General features: G+C 45.8%; 1 protein-coding gene across 13 annotated transcripts in view; it reads right to left on the reverse strand.

Moving 5' to 3' along the window:
* The window catches only part of Kat6b (lysine acetyltransferase 6B), a 172,909-nt gene that overhangs the window by 24,910 nt on the left and 127,278 nt on the right, over positions 1–20,721 (reverse strand). For 12 of the 13 annotated variants that reach the window (XM_039093710.2, XM_039093712.2, XM_039093707.2 and 9 more), the window contains 3 exons: positions 19,306–19,447; positions 16,241–16,402; positions 13,166–13,259 (listed from right to left, as the gene is read on the reverse strand). The exons of the other annotated variant lie outside the window; for it this stretch is intronic. In XM_039093710.2, coding sequence (XP_038949638.1) covers positions 13,166–13,259; positions 16,241–16,402; positions 19,306–19,447 — 398 coding nt within the window. The remainder of the gene's footprint in view (positions 1–13,165; positions 13,260–16,240; positions 16,403–19,305; positions 19,448–20,721) is intronic. 13 annotated transcript variants of the gene reach the window in all.

Below are 20,721 nucleotides of genomic sequence, written 5' to 3' on the forward strand. Positions count from 1 at the left end.
AGTGCATAGACCCTGCATTCTAAAGGGGGAAAGGGCACCCCTCACACTTGCAGTGTCCGCCAGGGCGATATTTGTTCTTTCTGGAGCGTGATAAAGAGAGTGTCTCAGCTTCATCTCTCTGGCCTTCTACGTCATGGTAAAAACACCTCTTTCTTATTATTTAAAAAATGTAAGGCTATTATATATTTTTATGGGTATGAATATTTTGCCCACATGCTATGTCTGTGTACCTTGTGAGTGCCTGGTGTCTATGGAGGCCCAAATAGGGAACTGGATCCCCTGAAACTGGAGTCACAGAGCGTCGTGAGATGCATGTGGGTTCTGAGAAGTGAACCCGGGTCCTGTGAGAGAGGGACCAGTACTTTTAACTGCTGAACCACCTCTCAAGCCCCCAGAGAAGTATTTCTTATCTGAATCTTCTATTTCGCCACCCTTCAGTCTTCAATCGTGTTTAAGAGTGGAAACAGAAGTTAAAGGAAGGCCATTCTCTATGAGATTCAACACTTGAGGATCTGAGTGTAGGTAATGTTTGGAGCAATACAGACAGCTTTGCAAAGGCTGATGGGAAGCTGGTGCCACACCAGGCACTATGTACTTATGTAGAGCAGTAGAGAGAGGTGAAAAACCCTCTCTTCACAACACTACTGATAATAAATAGGAATAATAAAACACTACCGCCAATAAATAGGAAAGGCTGTCCAGTTTTAAGAGTTACAGCCATAAAACAAAGGCCATAGGGTAGTCTGTGACCTCCCATTGAACAATGGCTTCAAACAAAACCTGCCTCCAGCAAGCGCAGACAACCATGTACAGCTTAGTGGATTACCAAAGGGCAAGTGCCCTTGCGACTGTCATTTAGCACAACAGCCCCTCCCCTCTCTCTCATAAGTAACCATTATCTGCCCTTCTCTAGCAATCCCTGATAGGTTTTTATTATTCTTACTACTTGTAGGTTTAGTTTTTGTTTTTCTTGAGACAGCGTTTCTCTGTGTAGTTCTGGCTGTCCTGAAACTTGATCTGCAGACCAGGTGGGCCCCAAATTCAGAGATCTGCCTGCCTCTGCCTCCCAAGTACTGGGATTAAAGGTGTGTGCCGCCACCACCTGGCTTAGATGTATTTATTTTATGAACGGTCCCTTGCATATATCGGTGTGTTATGTGTGCCTGGTGCTAAAAGAGGCTAAAGAGGGCCCTGGATCCTTTGGAACGGGAGTTACAAATGGTTGTAAGCTATCATGTGGATGCTGGGAATTGAACCTGTGTCCTCTGAAAGAGTAGCCAGTGCCATTAACCACCGACTGACACACCTTTCCAGTCAATAATAATAATAATAATAAAAATAAAATAATTCCTTTATCACCAAAATATTCAGGTTCTCCCTCTACCCCATATTCTTTTCTATCTGTTGGTAATCTTGGGCAATCTGTGAGTAATCTCCCCTAGTGGCATGCCTAATCTTGGGGCTCCCCTAGTGGCTTGCCTAATCTTGGGGCTCCCCTAGTGGCTTGCCTATCTTGGGGCTCCCCTGGTGGCATGCTTGTATTATTGTCCAGCGTATTCTTCTATGTCATTTCCACTGCAAGAAAGCAGAAGCTTGATCCTGTCTGTCTGCTCCTCTTTGTTACTGATGTCCAGTGCAGGGACCCAGTGACTCTGGGAGATCATCCATGGACACAGTGACTCTGGGAGATCATCCATGGACACAGTGACTCTGGGAGATCATCCATGGACACAGTGACTCTGGGAGATCATCCATGGATCCAGTAACTCTGGGAGATCATCCATGGACACAGTAACACTGGGAGATCATCCATGGACACAGTGACTCTGGGAGATCATCCATGGACACAGTAACTCTGGGAGATCATCCATGGACACAGTGACTCTGGGAGATCATCCATGGATCCAGTAACTCTGGGAGATCATCCATGGACACAGTAACACTGGGAGATCATCCATGGACACAGTGACTCTGGGAGATCATCCATGGACACAGTAACTCTGGGAGATCATCCATGGACACAGTGACTCTGGGAGATCATCCATGGATCCAGTAACTCTGGGAGATCATCCATGGACACAGTAACACTGGGAGATCATCCATGGACACAGTAACACTGGGAGATCATCCATGGACACAGTAACTCTGGGAGATCATCCATGGACACAGTAACTCTGGGAGATCATCCATGGACACAGTGACTCTGGGAGATCATCCATGGATCCAGTAACTCTGGGAGATCATCCATGGACACAGTAACTCTGGGAGATCAGACTTTCCTCAGGCATCATGTGGTCACTTAGTGGTTCAGCTCATACAGGGAGACAGGATAGATGTTCCAATTACCAGCTTTAAGACACTGAAATGGTTCTTTTCACTGTTCAGTTTTCAGTATCACCATAAACTTCTGAATTTAAACATCTGACAAGTTTCAATCAGTTATAATTATCTTTATTAACTTACTGCCAGTGAGCTTTTAAGGTAACTCCTGGGTTATATATTCCTAATAACTTTTACTTCTTTACTTCTCAGAATGATAAGAACGTTTTCGTGTGTGTGTGTGTGTGTGTGTGTGTGTGTGTGTGTGTGTGTGTGTGTGTGTGTGTGTGTGTAGAGAATCTGGCTGACCAGCCTGAGCTCTCCAGGTGTCTCCCCGTCTCTCCTGGCCCCTCCCTTCCCCCAGCACTGAGGTTTCAGGTGTGCACCACTGCACTGAGCTTTTGTGGGGATGCTAGAGATCTGAGCCCAGGTCCTCAAGCTTGGCACCAGGTGCTTCAGCCACCTGGCCCACCCCTATTCCAGGACACCCCCTCTCAACCTACCTAGGTCCCCGGTACACGGCTTTACACTTCCTCACGGTGTTATCAGCATTATTCCTGATTCCTCTACAGTACGACTGTGATGTGCATTTGTTTCAATATGGACAAAGAGTTACATAAATAATAAAGTTATCTAATCCACTCAACTACTTTTATGTACTTTTAAAACACAACCACCTTCTGACCACATTCTGACCAAGTCACCGGCATTATTAAAATTATCCTCAAGAGGTAAGGCAAACCTTTATAGTAGATTGTGTTTTACTTAAACAAAACAAAACATTAAGCCCATCGCTGCTTTTATTAGATTTTAAGGGTAACAGTTTCCTTGGAACCAAAATCAGGAGAGCACGAATTCCAATCACTAAGAACAGAGCTGGTGTGATCTTGTTCTGCATCACAAACACCAGAACTGGGCCAGTGAAAGAGGTGGCAGCGCTTCCCAGCGAAGCCTCATGAAACCCCTCATGCCCAGCACTGCAGAGCTGAGTCACGAACCCTGTGTCTGACACCCCACAGCAAGGACAAGATCCTGCACCCTCCTGGCTGGGTCACCGAGGCGACCCTGGCTAAAGCCTGACCAAAGCCATGTCTGCAGAAGGAAGGTATCCATGTGACAAGACAGAAGGCTATGAAGAAATCTCAGACCAAGAGCTGGTTCTGTCAGAGCTGGCTGGGTGTACTGGGAGGTGCTACCAGCGGTAGAAAGAGCAGAGTCAGACACTCACTCGTTCCCTTACTGGATCTTTATTGCCTTATGTGACAAGCACTGTGCTTGTGGCTGGGCACTGAACCCTGCAAACGTTCCTGTCTTCAGGAAGCCACCGCCAGCTGATGCTTACTGGTTACCTGAATAGAGTTTGTCCATAGTGGGTTCCAACCTGACGCACTGCGAATGCCCCACTGATTAGCAGTCTGAATGAAGATCACACAGCACCCACCCCATGCCAAAGCCTGGAGAGGTCTGAACCATGTAAAGCCCAAGCAGCATTCAGAAAAAAATGAGATGCCAGACGCGTTTCACGTTCACAGTGTTCTCACACTGAAACAACGAATACACACTATTCTGTACAAACTACTCATTTGCTCTTATTTATGATAAACTTAGTTTCTTTGAAAAGAGATACATAAACCACTGGCCGCACTGCCTCATGCAACACATTTCAATGTATTCAGTAACAGTCAACCTCCGAGTAAATCCCCACAAACTCAAATTTCAACTTCAATATTATCTTTAGCATATTAAAAAGTATCACAGATCAGCACTGTGTACTAAAACAGCAGTGGCAAAGGCTTTTAGAGAAACTTATTACAATGAGAAAAGAAGGAAAGATGCTCGCATTACTTTATGGTATTACAGACTAGACGCTATTAAAATGTCACCATTACACTTAATTGCACAGATCAAAACAAGTCTTCTAGTGACAGTAGCTGACCCAATATCTTCCAAGAGTCGAGGGAGAGGCTCCTATCTGAGAGCTAGAAGGACCCTAACATCACTTCACAAGGACATCTTGTTTCTCTTTAATCATTTGTCTTGATTGCGCTGACCAGGGGGAAGAGTGGCAGAGAAATGGAGTGGATAGAGCTGGCTTGACAGCTTCTGAGGACTAATGATGAAATCTTCCTTCTAAAATAAGTGTGCCAAGATATGAACTATCTGATAAGAGTAAAGGAAAGATAAGCATCTCCTCAACCAACTGAGTGTAAACGTGACAGTCACACCTCTCTTCTCTATGCCCAAGACTGGCAGTTGAGAACAATGATCCTTCTGTTGCAACTTAAGTGAGCTCAAGAAACAGCCTTCATTCCAACAACAGACCTCAGAGGGCAGGCAGACCGGCATCGCTGGGAAGAGACGAGCCACACAGGCTGTGGGCTGTGGGCTGTGACAGCAGGCTTTTTGTAATGGTCAGTACCTTTGAAAGGGTAAGAAAGCACAACTGCACTGAGTGTGTGAACTGGGGAGTACCCTGTGCAGTCAACTGCTCCACAGACAACACCCTCAGAACCAGGCACGTCCTTCTAAACATGCCCTGTAATATTTAGCTGACCATGCTCGCACGGGTGGGGAGTGTCCCTAGTGGGAGCTTTGTGACTGCTCCCCCTAGTGGGAGCTTTATGACAATCCCTATCATGTGCAGGGGAATACACCTGGCTCCAGGGTAAGGCTGCAAGGACAAGACAACAGGTGATGTAATCCTGCTTACCTCAACTACTTCTATCTACCTGGACCCATTCTTGGGGTGCCTATGAGTACAGCCCGAGTCACCCTGATATGCAAAGATGCCCAGAACCCCTCACTGGAGAAATGTGGTCTCTCAGCGTGGCTGTGCATGGCTAGGACAGTTCCTAAGAGAAAGTCAGTGTGTCGCAATGCTGCACTCACTTGTCCTGAGATAGGCTAGAGGCTCCACACAGCTCTGCTGCAACAGAGCTTGCCAATGGACTCCAAGCTACTCCTTACAAGACACAAGCCAGCATCATGCTTTAGTTGAAAAAGAAAAAAAAAAAATCAGTTTCTTGCAGATTGAAATCATTTGAAATTTCTGATTAAACATTTTGAAGTTCTGCTTTAACTATGAGGAAGCTCTTTTAAGGACAGCAGCCTACTCACTTTTGTTTCCATGTCTGAGACAGGGTCTTCTGTGTAGCCTAGCTTTCCAGGAACGTGGTATAGAGAGCAGGCTGGCCTCCAACCCTAAGTGATCTTACTGCTTCTGAGTCCTGGCAGCACCAGGGCGGCAAGCAGCTGTCTCCCGTGGCCTCCTGCCTTTTTATTTTGTGTGTGGCTGTTTGGCTTACACTCACGTCTGTTCACCATGTGGATTGTCTAGTGCCCCGGGGCCAAAAGAGGGTGTCGGTGTCCTGGAACTGGAGTTACAGAAGGTTGTGAAGAGGCTATGTGGATGCTGAGAGCTGAGCCAGGATCCTCTGAAAGAGTAGAATGTGCTCAAAGCCACTGATCCATCTCAGCAGCCCTGAAGCAGCCTATTTTTAATTAAAAATGCTCATTAGCCCATCTTCATGGAGGTCGGAAGGTAACTTTTAGGAACTGGTTTCCTCTTTACCCTCAGGTTCCTGGGACTGAACTCAGGTCACCAGGGTCACACAGCAAGGACTTATTATACCACTGAGCCATTTGTCCTGCTGACTCTGGAGTCTATAATTCTAGTTAGTGAGCTTTTAGTCTTTTAGCAGGAAAGTGTGACGAATTTCACTAAATGTCTTTTATGACTCTGTAATAAAAATTTCACCTAGATATTTATACTTTGACTTCAATCTTTCTTGTCAGCATTCCCTAACACATATATACATGCGCGCGCGCGCGCGCGCACACACACACACACACACAGAGAGAGAGAGAGAGAGAGAGAGAGAGAGAGAGAGAGAAAGAGATACAGTCCCCGTGTTCTAGTCTTTACAGTTTAAAAAACCCCAGTCATGTTGTCCCCAGCTCTGGAAAGCCAAGCTTTCCAACCACCCTTTCCCATGCTCCCTTCCCCATGCTCCCTTCTCCATGCTCTGCGTCTTTTTGAGACAGGGTCTTCATTTTGTAGTCCAAGCAGGCAATCCCCTGCCTCAGCCTAGAATAACAGACATGGGCCATCATTCTTGGGTAAATCCACTTTGTTTTAGAATTTCCTTTGCTGTGTGTGTGCGTGCATGCATGTGTACATGGAAGTTAGTAGATACCTTTTTGGACTCAGATCTCCCCTCCCTCCACTCTAGGAACTAAACTCAGGCTGTCAGGTTTCTGTAGCAAGCACTTTTCCCCACTACGGCACCCTGCCAGGCCTGAGCTCACTTTTTTAAAAATCCCATTTAAGCCCCAGTCCTCCAGGTATACTTCTTACACCTTTTCCTTTGGGAGCAGAGGATCTATGACGGTTTTCTGGTCTCTGGGCCACTTTCCTCATAGTTTCCTGTGAGGACTGAGATCACATGCACAGTTCAGGTGACACACAGCTGTGCTAGCATCAGTTAGCACCGAAAAACTCCAAAGTCCCCTTCCTCAGCCTCCTTTCCCTACACACCGCCCCTCGATGTCCTTACTACAGCTGCTGTGACCGAGTGGCACTGCATGCCCATGCCCAGTAACCTCTGGCTTTTCCTTCATATAGATCCCTTGCTGAGCACAGGACTACGTGAGTCTTTAACCTGCCTGTCGTGACCAGAACATCTAACACACGAGCTCATGGAGTCATGCTCTGGGCCATGTCAGTTCCATAAGTTTGGAGTTCAAAGTTCAGCCTGGCTTGTCAGCACATGAATTTGTCATGAGCTACACGTCTGAATACACGGATATGCTGCAGATAGCTACTGTTGGCCCACAAGTCAACATGTACCACCAAGAGTTTTCCACACTAGTGCCGGGACTCACATACTCAGGGGAGTGCACCTCAGACATCCCAATCACTAAGGCTAGAGACAGATAAGCAACTAAAGAAGTGAGCCAAGTATGGCTCAGGGTTTAAGAATGCTTACTTCACCTCCCAAGGACCCAAGTTCAGTTCCCAGCACCCGCGCCTGTAACTCTAGCTCCTGGGGGACACCTCTGAGGGAGCCCATGGAGCTCAAAAGGAAATAAATCTCAAGGTCTCTGGCCTCCATGTGTGCTGGGTATGTGATACTTACATACGCGCGTGCGCGCGCGCGCACACACACACACACACACACACACACGGGCAAGTGCACGTGTGCACACAGTACTAGAGATAGCTCATACGCACATAGGGATGGGTGAGTGAACCGTGTGTATCCAGAGGATGTGCATCAAGAGATTCTTTTTACATCAAGTGATTCCTAATATAGACTAAAAAAATTAAAGAACAGAATCCAAAAGGCTATAGTGTAGTATCTTTTATTCAAAAAAAGAAGTAAGGAAGTGCATAGCTAGGTGCTTGTTAGTACAAAAGGAGAGAAGGGAGCACCTAGAGATGAGTGCAGCCAGTGACCTGTGGGAAAGGGAGGAGCAGGGGCTGGGGATTTAGCTCAGTGGTAGAGCGCTTACCTAGGAAGCGCAAGGCCCTGGGTTCGGTCCCCAGCTCCGAAAAAAAGAACCCAAAAAAAAAAAAAAAAAGAGTATGTTAGTGTTTAGGGGTTGGGGATTTAGCTCAGTGGTAGAGCGCTTGCCTAGCAAGCGCAAGGCCCTGGGTTCGGTCCTCAGCTCCGAAAAAAAAAAAAAAAAAAAAAAAGGAAAGGGAGGAGCAGAGCTCTGCACACTTCTCAGATATGATTAACATTCCATCCATCTGTCCATCCATACATCCACCTGCCCACCTGTCTGTCAATCTGTCTGTCTACCCACTCACCTGTCCATTCATCCACCCACACATCCATCCATCTACATATCCATCCATCCATCCATCCACCCACCCACCCATCCTATGTGGATGGATGTTGTGCCTCATGTACATCTGTCTGTCTGTGTACCATGAAGGCACCTGCTGCCCACAGAAGCCAGAGAGGGCCTGGATCCCCATGGAACTGGAGTCACACAGTTGTGAGGCACTATGTGGGTTCTTTCAATAGCAGCCAGTGCCCTTAACTGCCAATCCATCTCTCTGGCCCCTGTGAAAATCATTTCTAGGTCAGAATCATGAATGGAGTTTGGGATACACACCTGTTATCCCAAACTCAGGAGATGGGGGAAGGAGGGCCAGAAGTCAAAGGACAGACTAGGTTACGTGAGGCCCCGCCTCCAAACACCAGATTTAAAAAAATTAGTCACATCAATGAAACTAGGAGGAACAAAATGGGAGAAGTGGTATTTACATAACTTCAAGGCATCTTCTTACCAGACACTAATTATAATGACTTGGCTGGTACCACCTCGTAACATGGTAAGCACATTTTAAGCACCGAGGAGGACACACCTTAGTTTCTCTGGTACTTATCCCCAAAGCTTACCACCCAAATCTAATGCCGATGAAATGTCAGAGAAGCCCCAAGGGAAAGGCAAGTGCTGTACAGAACATGTCGTACACTTCACAACGTCCAAGGAAATAAACTGAAGACAAATCCACCAATACCACCAGATGTTGGGAACCCAGTGACTGAATGTGGTGAGAGCCACATGTGGCATGGGAACCCACATTGAGAGGCATTTCACCCAGAAAAGGACAGCAGGACACTGGGAAGACGGAACTGGAATCAGGCACACTCACTGATGGAGTGCCAAGCGGACAGGGGTTTTCTTGGTTTTGACAGTTTATGGGACACACAGCAGAGCATCTTTAAAGATGGACTAACACACAGAGTTCATCCTCATCCCAATTCAGGGAACAAGCATACTGGACAACAGCACCAAGGTCTTGTACCTGCATTCCTCAGACAGACAGACAGACAGACAGACAGACAGACAAACAGACAGTCTCTCTCTCTCTCTCTCTCACACACACACACACACACACACACACACACACACACACACACACACACACACTCGCGCGCACCACTGAGCCGTATCCAAAGTCCAGGTGCAGGTGAACAGCTATAGCTTCCTCTCCTGTACAGTTGATCTGATTCTCTGAAAACACAGCCTTGATCATGAGAATAAAAGGACAGAACAGACATGATAAAGACCAGGGGACCCAGGTAAAGAAAGAGTTCATGAAAATAGGCATTTTGTAACTTTTCTCTCAAGGCTGAATTTTCTTTCAAAATAGAGAGAAACAGTGAAATATATGAGGCATTGCTGGGCAGCTCTACCAGTAGGAGCAGGCCAGGGCTCAGAAAGGAGCACCATTCTAATTCCCCAGCGCCTCGCTGTACCCTGTGGGAAGAACAGCTACTTTCCTGGTCCGTGGGAGGCAACCAGTAGCAGAAGTTTTGTGGGAAGTGGGCTTCTTTGAAGTCTTGACATGTCTGGTGAGGGTGGGGAGCTGTCTGCCTGTGTGTAGGAGGGTTTTAAAGTTTCTTGACTAAGGGAGAGGAGATCTCAGAATCCATATGACATCACCTCCAGCCTGTGCATATCATTCTCATTCTCGGGCAGTCACGAACCTGAGTTAGTCTATGAGCAGGCTGGCCACAGGTACCTTTTACTCACCCTGGAATAGTTGTGCAAACAGCCTCCTGGGAGACTTCACTCTGACAAACCCCAGACTAGCTGTGCCAGAAACAAGAGACAACGTCACGAAGGGGCAGCACTTAGGCCCTATGGACAACAGCACCAAGGTCTGTACCTGCACTCCTCAGACAGATGGAGAGACAGACAGACGGACACATACACACACGCGCGCACACACACACATACACAAACACACACGTGCACAAACACACACACGCACAAACACACACACACACACACAAACACACATGCACACATACACGCCACTGAGCTGTATCTAAAGTCCACGTGCAGGTGAACAGCTATAGCTTCCTCTCCTGTACAGTTGATCTGATTCTCTGAAAACACAACCTTGATCAAAAGGTCCCAGCCTTACACAACGGAACCCAAACTATTAATGGTTCCTTTAACGGAACAGAACATATTTTAGAAACCTTCTAACCCCTTCTTATCTTTCTTACCCAGAGCACTGAACTGTGAGACAAAATTGATGAGATGTTAAGTGCTCCTTCTCCTCCCTCCCTCCCTCTGTGACTGCCTGGATCCAAATGGTTCTGGAAAGATATTTATCTACCATTATTTTAAGTGACTCCCAAGGAGACACTATTAATTTTTCAACCTGTCTTGTCTTCTTTACAATGGTCAGCCAAGGAATAATTCTGGTTTTAAAGTGAATTTTTATTGGGCTTACACCTGTTCCATTTTCTTGTGAGTAAAACTTTGAGGGAACAGTACCTATTCCCTTTGATCCCCATCCCCGCCCCTTTCAGTGCCAATGGGGACTGATTGATTCCAGAGCCTGATGCTTGTTAGGCAAGAGCTCTACCACTGAGCCACACCCCAGGCTCCCTTTCAACGAAGAAGCCTTAAGCACTCCAGTGGAGAGACAAGGCCAAGGCTTCTGCAAGAAGACTGTCTGGCTGCCAAGCCTGGTCACATCTAGTGGGTGGCATCCATAACAATGGCCTCAAATGTCCCAGAAAATACTCTATTGTATTCTCTAGTTCTGTCTGGAATTACCGGGTGGTGACTAGGAATGGTGGTGCACAGCTCAGATCTTATCACATGGGAGGCAGAAGCAGGCAGATCCCAGGGAGATGAAGACCAGCCTGGTCTACAGAGTGAATTCCAAGTCAGCCGGAAGTATAAAGCGAGACCTGGTCTCAAAGGAAAGGAAGTCCAAGCCAGCCTTGTCTTCTCATGTTGTGCGCTGACCTTTAGGATAGTTTCAGCACTTAAAGGGAATGCCTTTTACTTGGCTTGTCCATTCCTGTACACGGCCAGGGGCCAGCCTATGCTATGCAAACGTGACCACTGTACTTAGAGCTTGAGCTGGGGGTGCCAGCTCCTTCACAATTTAGGCATTACTTTAGATGTCTTCGTATCAGCAAAACCACATCCAACACAGATCGTCATGGGAACTATGCTGATCCAAAAAGTTAACCGAGGAGGTCACGGTAACTTGGAAGCATGATCTATTGTTGTCCAGCACAGAAGGATTAACACGGATGGTCTAAGCAGGCTTGTACTGGCTGAGACGGTACAAGAACTTACAAAGACAGCATCTAAGAAGAGGCCATGTCAGGAAAGGTGATGCAAAGAAAAAGAACGAAGAGAAGCAAACTATTGAGTCACAAAGCTTAAAGGCAGTCTGGGGCTGTATGCTGGAGGGTCCCTTCACTCTAGAGACACAGGACGCTGTCACAGTCCTGGGCTTGCATGACTGCAATGCACCCCAGAAAGTGCACTGAGATGAGCATCGTATGGGCGGCGACTGTAAAAGGCTCCGGAACAAGACAGCTAAGCCTGCCTTCCCAGTATTTAACCCACATGCTACTGCCTCTCGATGACTGGAATCAACTCTCCAAATGTTCCCTCAACCCCACACTTACTTACCCAATATAACAGAAGCAAGAAGCGAAAAAATAAGCATTTTTTAAACTCATGTAATGACGGCCTTCAGATGTGTACCCACTTGTATACCACCAGGCACTAAAGTCACACAGATGGCCCTGGTCAAACCCAGAGGGACACAGATAAGAAGACATGAATGCAGGGAAAAGATTAAGCAGCAGACAAGGTGGTGTGGCTGAGGGAGAAGAGAGAGGGCAGGAGAGGAGTAACCAGTTTATCGTGTACAAGTATGAAAGCACGAAAGAACGATTTGATTTAAACAAGGAAAAATAAAGAAGAAAAAGAAGTTGACTGTAGCTAGGAGTGTGTAAAGGAAAAACAGGAGCCAATACAGCCCTCCTTGGTACAATTAGTCTCCTGGATAAGTAGGCCAGAATAGTAAGACGAAGAAAATAAATTAATAATTGGAAATACTATCTGAAAGTATAAAAATAATCAACTCAAACTATTTCTTTTATATTAATTTTATATTTCTGTGTCAATAAATTATACAAAATCAGTCTAGTCTAAATTTCATTTGTTTTATCTGCAGACATCGACATTTCAGAATCTAATGATAGAGTCTTAGAGTCGACATGCTTCCTTGACCCTCACAGCACATTTCCACGGAAGGTCTTGGATTTTCTGTGCATATGCTCAAATGTCCTTTATCCAGCTAACAATCTACGAGTCCACGGGGCTCTAAGAGACAGACCGTCTCACCATCAGAGACGTCACCACAGGGCACTCGACTCACCGCAGGTTCTATTCTCTCCAATTGCAGCCTCATTACGGTGGTTTACTGATCCAATATAAATTAAGCCAGGTAAAAAAGATAACCTACCACGGAGCACAGCCACTGCACTACTGCAAGCATCCAGCTTTACCCAGACAGGCTCAGGAGATGCAAGTCCATACAGAGCGAGCATTTCCTGAGAAACTGCTCGCTACGATCGACTTCTGTAACAGCAGAAGGAAGCTAGCAGGGCTTCTTCCTTTAGGTTCAGTCTCTGTTTATCCCTGGTCTCCTCTGCTCCACAAAGATTATTTGGAAAATCTGAGAAAGCTACAAACTCCTGTAACCAACAATCGCTTGTGTTTCACTCACCAACAATCATCTACGGGTGCTAACGAGCATGGGAATGGCTTTCGCAGCCAAGGGCACTGTGGCCAGATCTAGTCTCACTTCCCTAGAGTGCAAGCAGGTGGCAGGAAAACTATCATGTGAGGAAGATCTCCTAACTCATGTAACTATGATCAAAAGACCCATTATGGGCCGATCACAAAACACACCACCACGACAGGTCAACTAAAGCTTTCCGTGGCACAGTTTCCTGTAACAGCCGTCAGCTGGAGGTAGGTAAAGCATGTGACTTACTGAAATCAATGAGAAAGCGTCCAAATCCTTGCCTTTGGTGCTGGGGCATGATCATTATGCAGGACACGTTATACTTCTGCTGGCAGAGCTTTTCCTATAGGAAAAAGAAGCATAGCAAGTCAGAGCTCTGCACGTGGGCCATTCCTACACCTGCCACCGTCCTTGTAAAACTATCCACTGAGCTCGGGCAGAGGCTTGGGTCCGGACCAACGTGAGTAATCCTACAGTGCGAATCAGACGATCAAGTTACGCCGAGCCATCCACTCTGGCTTATGCTCCTCAGCTGCATCTTTATTCTACAAAGTTAGGAACATAAATGGGAATAGGGAACCTAGGAAATGTGTGCAGAGTGAAAAGGACCCAAAGCAGGGAATGATGGCTCTCCCTGCTCACACAACTGGAGAGAGGGAGAAGACACCATGCAGTCCACCCAGCAGAGTAAGCTAGGATTTGGCGGGCAGCCCTGCTAAACGATAATCTACAACTGTACAATGGCGAGTTGTTCTCTGCCTCTGAGCAAAATCCCCAGTGGTACTGGAATTGTGGACATGTGAGTGGATGGACACACGAGTGTCCCCGTGAATCAGAAGGCCAAGTAAAAAGCAGAGAAATAATTACTCTGCATCTCAAACCAGGAAAATCAAACAACGAAATAGACACTGAGAAACCCCAAAGCCTCTGAACAATACTGAGATGGAATTCCTTCCAACAGTCTATAACCAGGAGGGAGTCTGGGTAGAGGGAGAGCTCTAAGAACTAAAGAATTCACAATTGCAATATTGTATATGCACAGTACAGACACCACCAAAACCTATACAGAGAAGATCTGGAAAAGGCTTCTAGGCAATGAGTGCTATGGCCAAGAATAAACCACAAATGAGGCTGCTCACAGATGAACCCCATCAGAGGATCACTCCAGAGCACTCAGATCTTTAACAAACCAGCTTCAAAGACCACAGGAAACTGTGGAAAAGTCTAAAGGGCAGAATGAAAGAGGACGAGTCCCCAACTTTTGTGTACTCGTGGCTGTCTGTGGATCTCTGAAGCACGAGGAAGTAGCGAGAGTGGGATTTCTACAGAAGACAAATTGACCATCGCTGGATGTGCACGCCAATAGTAAAGGCTCAAATAATTAATTTTACCGTGCAAAGTAAGATAAATGGGTCACTCTATCTAAAAAGAGATGTACTCTGGGCATGGAGATTTATATCCTTGATGCCAGTCCTTTCTCTGTCCAGACTCTTCTCACCCGTGAGAGTTCACTGAAATATAATCCAAGAGCAATCCGCTTTCCTTTCTTAACAGATAGATGTTCCTGGGCTGGGAGCTAGCCCAGTAAATAAGGAAAAGTGCCTGCTGTGCTAGCATGGGCCTCCAAGAGCAGGAGGCTTAAATCCACATAAAAAAGGGGCTAGGCATGGTCGTGCACTCGGGAGGCAGAGGAAGGCTTTTCTTGGTAAGTTCCAGGCCAGCCTGGTCTACAAAAAGAGTCCCAGTAAAGCCAGGGCTGTTAAGCGACAGAGATACCCTTGTCTGGAATGGATGGGGAGTGGATGTGGTGATGCAGCCTTTAATCTGAGCATTCAGGGGGCAGAGACAGATCTCTGTGAAGTCTAGCATAGCCAGAGCTAAACAGTGAGATCCTGCCTCAAGAAACAAACACAAACTAATCACTGAACCAAGAGAGGAAGGAAGGGAGGGGGGGAGGGAGGGAGGGACGGGAAAGAAGAAAAGAAAAAAGGAAGAAAGGAAGGAAGGAAGGAAGGAAGGAAGGAAGGAAGGAAGGAAAAAAGAAGTTAGGAAGGAAGGAAGGGAAGATGGAAAGACAGACAGTCAGTCAGTCAGTCAGAATAGCTGCACACTTATACTCCTAGGGCTGAGGCAGGAGGCCCTCTGGATGGCGCATGTGTCTAGGGGTGGGGTGGGTCACCGAGGGATATGTAACGGGACAGCCTTGCCATGCAATCTCGGCTGACCACAAAGTTGTGAGCCCTGGTCTTAAGCCTTCTGAGCACTTGGAGTAGAGGCCACCGCATAGGGCAGACAGTCTAGCTTCTCATCCCCTGTGAAAATAGCTCTTCTATGAAGTGTTTCATGAACACTAAAGAAAAGCAGGTCCAATAAAAGTGACTCATCTGCTGGGCGTCTGGATAATTACCGTCTCTGTTTATGTAACCATTCTCTTAGGTGCACACCCAAGGAAAGTTCAACACCTGGCAAACACGTTCAAAAATAGCTCTCTTTCCACGTGCAGGAGTTATCAATAGCAGTTTCTGAGCAGAAGTTGGAGAGCTCTGAAGCAATGAAAAGATGAGCCACTAAGCCTTAGTATACAAGGTCTTCCCCATGGTGACTGCTAGAGACAGATCGCTTTCCCAGAGGCAAGACTTCTTTAGAACTTAAAAACTACAGCACGGATCATGAGAGGCAGTGGTGGGAAACCAGTCATCTAACAGCTTGGCCATCAATTGCTGGTGGTGTTTTTGGCTTTTTAAACTACATTTATTTCTTGGTGTGTGTGTAGGGGCATGAGGGGGCGGGGTGCAGGGTGCGGGGCAAGGTGGGGATTCATGTATGCATGTGGACTTCTGGGAGTTAGTCCTCTCCTACCAAGAGGGCCCTGGTCCCTTCTCATTATCCATCTCAGCAGCCCCTAGCCCCAACAATGTTCTAACTCTCTGGATACCGCTGACCACCGAGGGTAGGAAAGGAGTCAGAGAGTCTGAGGTCGTAAGTGCTACATCACGGAGAGCTTCACGTGCACCCACACTTTAAAGGAGAAAGAAGCTTAACATTTGAGGTGGTAATCAGATGTCACATGGTCACTTGTCAGCACTGCACGTGGTGCTTGGGTCCTCTGCATACTTCCTAGGCACCGTTTTGGTTGTTGTTGTTTGGTGGGTTTTGTTTTTGTCTTTTCAAAGGAGCTTTAAACAAAAAGCTGAGGTTTTCAGAAACATGAACCACTTACTCAAATTATTGTCATAAAAATAAACCAAAACCCTGTTCAAAGAACTGAGCTCCACTAAAAACATTTGCGAGAGAGAATGAAGGTCATGCTGGCTCTTGGCTCACCTTAGAGAAGTATCCAACCAGATGACAGCCTTTTTCATCGTTTTTTGTAAGGACATAAAAAAGGAATGGCTCGACATCATAATACAATGTTTTGTGGTCCAGGAAGAGCTTGGCTAACAAGCAAAGGTTTTGGCAATAAATTTTGCTCATATTCCCATCAACCTAGCAAGAGAGAAACAGACAACATTATTTAACATGCATGTATTATTAGAAATAAACTTGCTTCTTCTGTATATCATTTTAAAATGTATAACTTTATCTCTAGATCCTGTAGGCTTATAACCAGGGAATAGCTGTTACTTGCAGAATTCCATCTCTCCTCTTGTTAAGGTAAAGTCAAGACAGCTAACATCTCCTTAAGATCATTCAATAAACAGCAACGCTAGCAAAGTCACTTTCACTTGCAATTTATTACGAGTTAAAGTTTATCAGGCATGCCCTCTTACTTTTAAATTGGAGCCAAGTAAATCTGATAATTGAAGAAACAAAAAATTCATCATGCATGTCAAATTTCTGTTATTTTCAAAAGGACTTCAAATAAAAATAAAATAAACGAACTGCCAGTGTTATACTGACTCTTAAGAAGTATGGATTAACAGCAGAGGCAACCATGTTGGTATCATTTTAATATGACTGGAGAAGACACAATGTCTGCTGGGAATACTTACAGAGTCAGGTGAATTTACACCTACAGTAAGTACCATGATTAAAGTCTACTCTCTTCAAAATAAAAGACTCAAGCTGGGACACCAAGGCCTCCACAGGAGCTAAGGCACAGACAGCAGTGTCTCTGATCAAATGTAGTGGTTTGCTGCAACAGAGAGCCGTGCGGACCCCACTCTCTTCTCGGGGGAGACAGGTTTTGCTAACCCGAGCTCTTTAACAATGAACTTGACCACTCCCGGGTCTCCTGTGGACCATACTGGTTCTTATACTGCACAAATTATTTTTAGATTTCATATAACTATTTCCCTTGGACAGAACCTTAGTCCCACACATAGCAACATATTCGAATATAGGCAACTGGCACTGAGGATACAATTCTCTCTTTAATTAAAGGAAGTTTTGATGTATTTGGGAGTATGGTCCTTTCAGAAACAATGTTGAACACAGAAAATAATGGAGGTGTGCATCTGTGCATCAGAAACAGAAATGAAAACGCCAACCACAGAAAACTCAGCAGAGTCTAAGGAAAGGGACAGGTACAGAAGAGACTCAGGAAACCCGCCATCTGTGATAGCTGTTTACTTGTTTTTGAGTCACGGAAAAGATCTCAAAGTTTCCTTTCCATAACTGATACCTTCAATCACGATGCCAGAATAGGGCCTGAGGGTTTCCTCCTCATTCTCAGTGTATGAATGAACTACCCTTCTGGGCGACTTTCATCCCTGTGCTTTCCAAACACGTGCCTAACAAGACTGATTACCCCACCCAGATGATTTCCTGACAGATTAGAGCGTCCACACAGGCTCACTCAGGATGGTTTAGTCAGTAATTACTTAAGGCAAACAATGTGTTTTGCTGTCTGGGATAAAAAATGAGCAGTCACTTCAGTTTTCTTTTGGTTAGAGCGAAAGTGTCCAAGGCGTCAGGAGAAGGAGCGAACAGTAAAGCGGACACAATCAGGGCTCCAGAGACCAACCCTTGTACCTCGCCTCCTTGGGGCTGCTGGAGCGGAGGGGCATCCTAACGGTACAGCGAGTGGGGTAACTTGTACTTGGCTTTCCTTCGTACCAGGGATGCTCACTAGGAGCCAGTCCCACCTCCCACCCGATTTCTGCTCAGGGATATGTGGCTATGACCAGAGGCATTTTTGGTTGGTTGTCAGAAATGGAGTGGCAGCACCACCAGCAACCGGGAGGTAGATGGCAGGATGTTGCTAAACATCTTAAAATGTACACGACAGTCCCTATACAATATATTAGTCAGCTTGAAATGTCAGGAGTGCTGCTTGGCCTTTAATAAGAAGTAAAGCAAGCCTCACCAACAGCTCCACTTGCCCTTCGAGCTCACTAGAAAGAGCAGGAAGCTGTGGGAAGGAAGAGCCCACGGCTGCAGTGACTGACAGTGCTGAGATGGGGGAACCTGTCTGAGAAGGCTCTGGGCATGAGAAACAGACGACCTTCCCTTCATGACAATGGAGACGCTGCAGGCCAGAGAAGAAAGCAACGGTGCAGGAGAACGGTACATGGGAACACACGGGAACACAGGCATTTTCAGAGAGACCCTGGCTTTCAGAAAGGAGGGTATCATGTCTGCTTAGAAGAAAGGCTGACTGAGACCCTGAAGTGTAGACAACACACCACGATGGTAACAAAGACGACAGACAGCACAGCAAGGCACGCAAGTGTGTGGCTGTAGTGAGGAGGATAAAGGCGAGGACAGACAGGCCCGAGAGAGGAGAGCTCCGAGGCCTCAGTAGACAACCGCCACAGTGAAACGAGGCCCTGCGCCTGCAGCAGAAGCGCACCTGACAATGAAGGCGAGGCAGGCCTTCTGCTACGTCTACTCTGAGAACATCAATGTCTTCAAGAAACCTACAACACCCCCCGAGTGAGCACAAGGGATTCCTGATAGACTGGGAAGAGTCCCTACATCTGCTGGGATCCAGCCCCGAGGACTTGTCCACCCTGGCAGGAGCTGGACGGACGAAAATACAGGTGCTTGTGTGCTAAGCAGATACGTACGGCTAGGCTAACTACTCAATTCCCGGGAAGGGGCAGACCTGCCAGACACTGGCTGGAGCTGCTGAACAAAGCTAATCTCTCCTGCTACAGAATGTTGAATTTACAAAGAGCCGAGGAGATCACTAATTCACTGGTGAATGTTTTGCTGTAGAAAAGGATTAGAAAAAGACAAAAGAGCTGATGTGATGGAGTAAGAATTCTTCACCAGGCTAACGGCTCCTTAATGTGGTTAGAGGACTATGTATGCCACGGAGTGATTTCAAAGAGCAGGTCGAACTCCAAAACTGAATATGCACTGTGCTATCCACACACAAGTATACAAGCGACAGTTAGGAATATTAGGGTTCAAAAGAGGGTATTGTGTTTACACATGCTTACCTCAAATACTGAAAGGTCTTTCCTTCGGTAAATTTCATTTGCTGGAGGATGAAACCATCCACACTTCTTTGAGTGTCTTAGCAAAATATTTTTACTCTTCATATATTTAAGACAGAATTCACACAGGTAAAGCTTTGGTAATCTGTCAAAGTGTAAAAATCAGAGAATCTATCAGAGTGACTATACTGCTCAAAGAGAGAAAAGCTAAACATGGGTCAATTGTCTCTAGGACATTAAAAAGGAAAAAGAAGCCAGATATGGTGGCAAACACCCTTAACCCCAACAGTGGTGACAGAGGTGGGGGTGGGGTGGGGTGGGGTGTGGGTGTGGGCGGGGTAGGCTCCCGATGAGCTTTAGGCCAGCTTGATCTACACATCTAATCCCAGACTAGCCAGAGCTACAGAGTGAGAGGCTGTCACTAAAGGATCCAGTAATAAATACAAAGACATTAAAATGTTTTAAATAAAGTGTACAATAATGCGTTCTGATTTTACTTTGTGATCAACCAGCAAAAGCTTTCAGGAATGAAGTCACCTTGTATAAAAATCAACTATTCAGAATGCTATTCTTTAGGGTGACCAAGTCTATTTTTAAAAATTCAGATTTAATGTTGTATTTCTGATAGTTTTAATGCAGAGTGCTGTACCTAGAATAATATTTTATTTATAAGTGAACTTACTATCTTTAAAGTAGTATGGATACCCATGAGGCAGAGGTCCTAAAATGTGGCTTTTATTTCTGCCTCTGGATATGACAGCCGACACAAGGTTGACAGTTAAAAGATCGCATTTGTTTTTACCAATTCTACTGCTGCTCTAATTTTTAAATTAAAAAGTGTTTTGGGCTTTTGTCTGCAGTGTTATATTTTTAACTTAGTTATCTGCACTCAGTGATGCAGAATTACTGACCACACACGTTCTTTAATCTTCTGAGAGTAACGGTACCGTTTGCATAGCACCAACAAAGGGATGGGGTATGTTTAACACACAGTATAGACATCTACTTCAGTGGTCCTGCCATTAAGAGTTTCCAGACACTGTAAGTTATATGCACACATTACACAGATATGTAAATTATGATACTCGAGTTTATGTACACATGTACATAACATGTTCATGCATTTGGCAGACATCGGCCTCTTGTCTCCTATTACCTCACCATCATTCTCAACATCTCAGCTAAACTGGTCTCCCACCGAGATTTAGAATTTTTTTTTTAAATTAAAAAAAAAAAAACGAAAACATTGTTTGAGATGTAATCTCACTTTGTAGTCTTGGCTGGGAGGGTAAAAGTCAAGAGTCTACGAATACCGTGTGACTTGATGTGGATATCAGAAGAAAAGAAATGTTGGGTGATATGGTAGGTTGGTAAGACACTTAGAGTTAATCTTAGATCAATAAAAGGGAGAAACTGACA

This window comes from Rattus norvegicus, chromosome 15 (assembly GCF_036323735.1).
Source record: "Rattus norvegicus strain BN/NHsdMcwi chromosome 15, GRCr8, whole genome shotgun sequence".
NCBI classification, from domain to species: domain Eukaryota; kingdom Metazoa; phylum Chordata; class Mammalia; order Rodentia; family Muridae; genus Rattus; species Rattus norvegicus.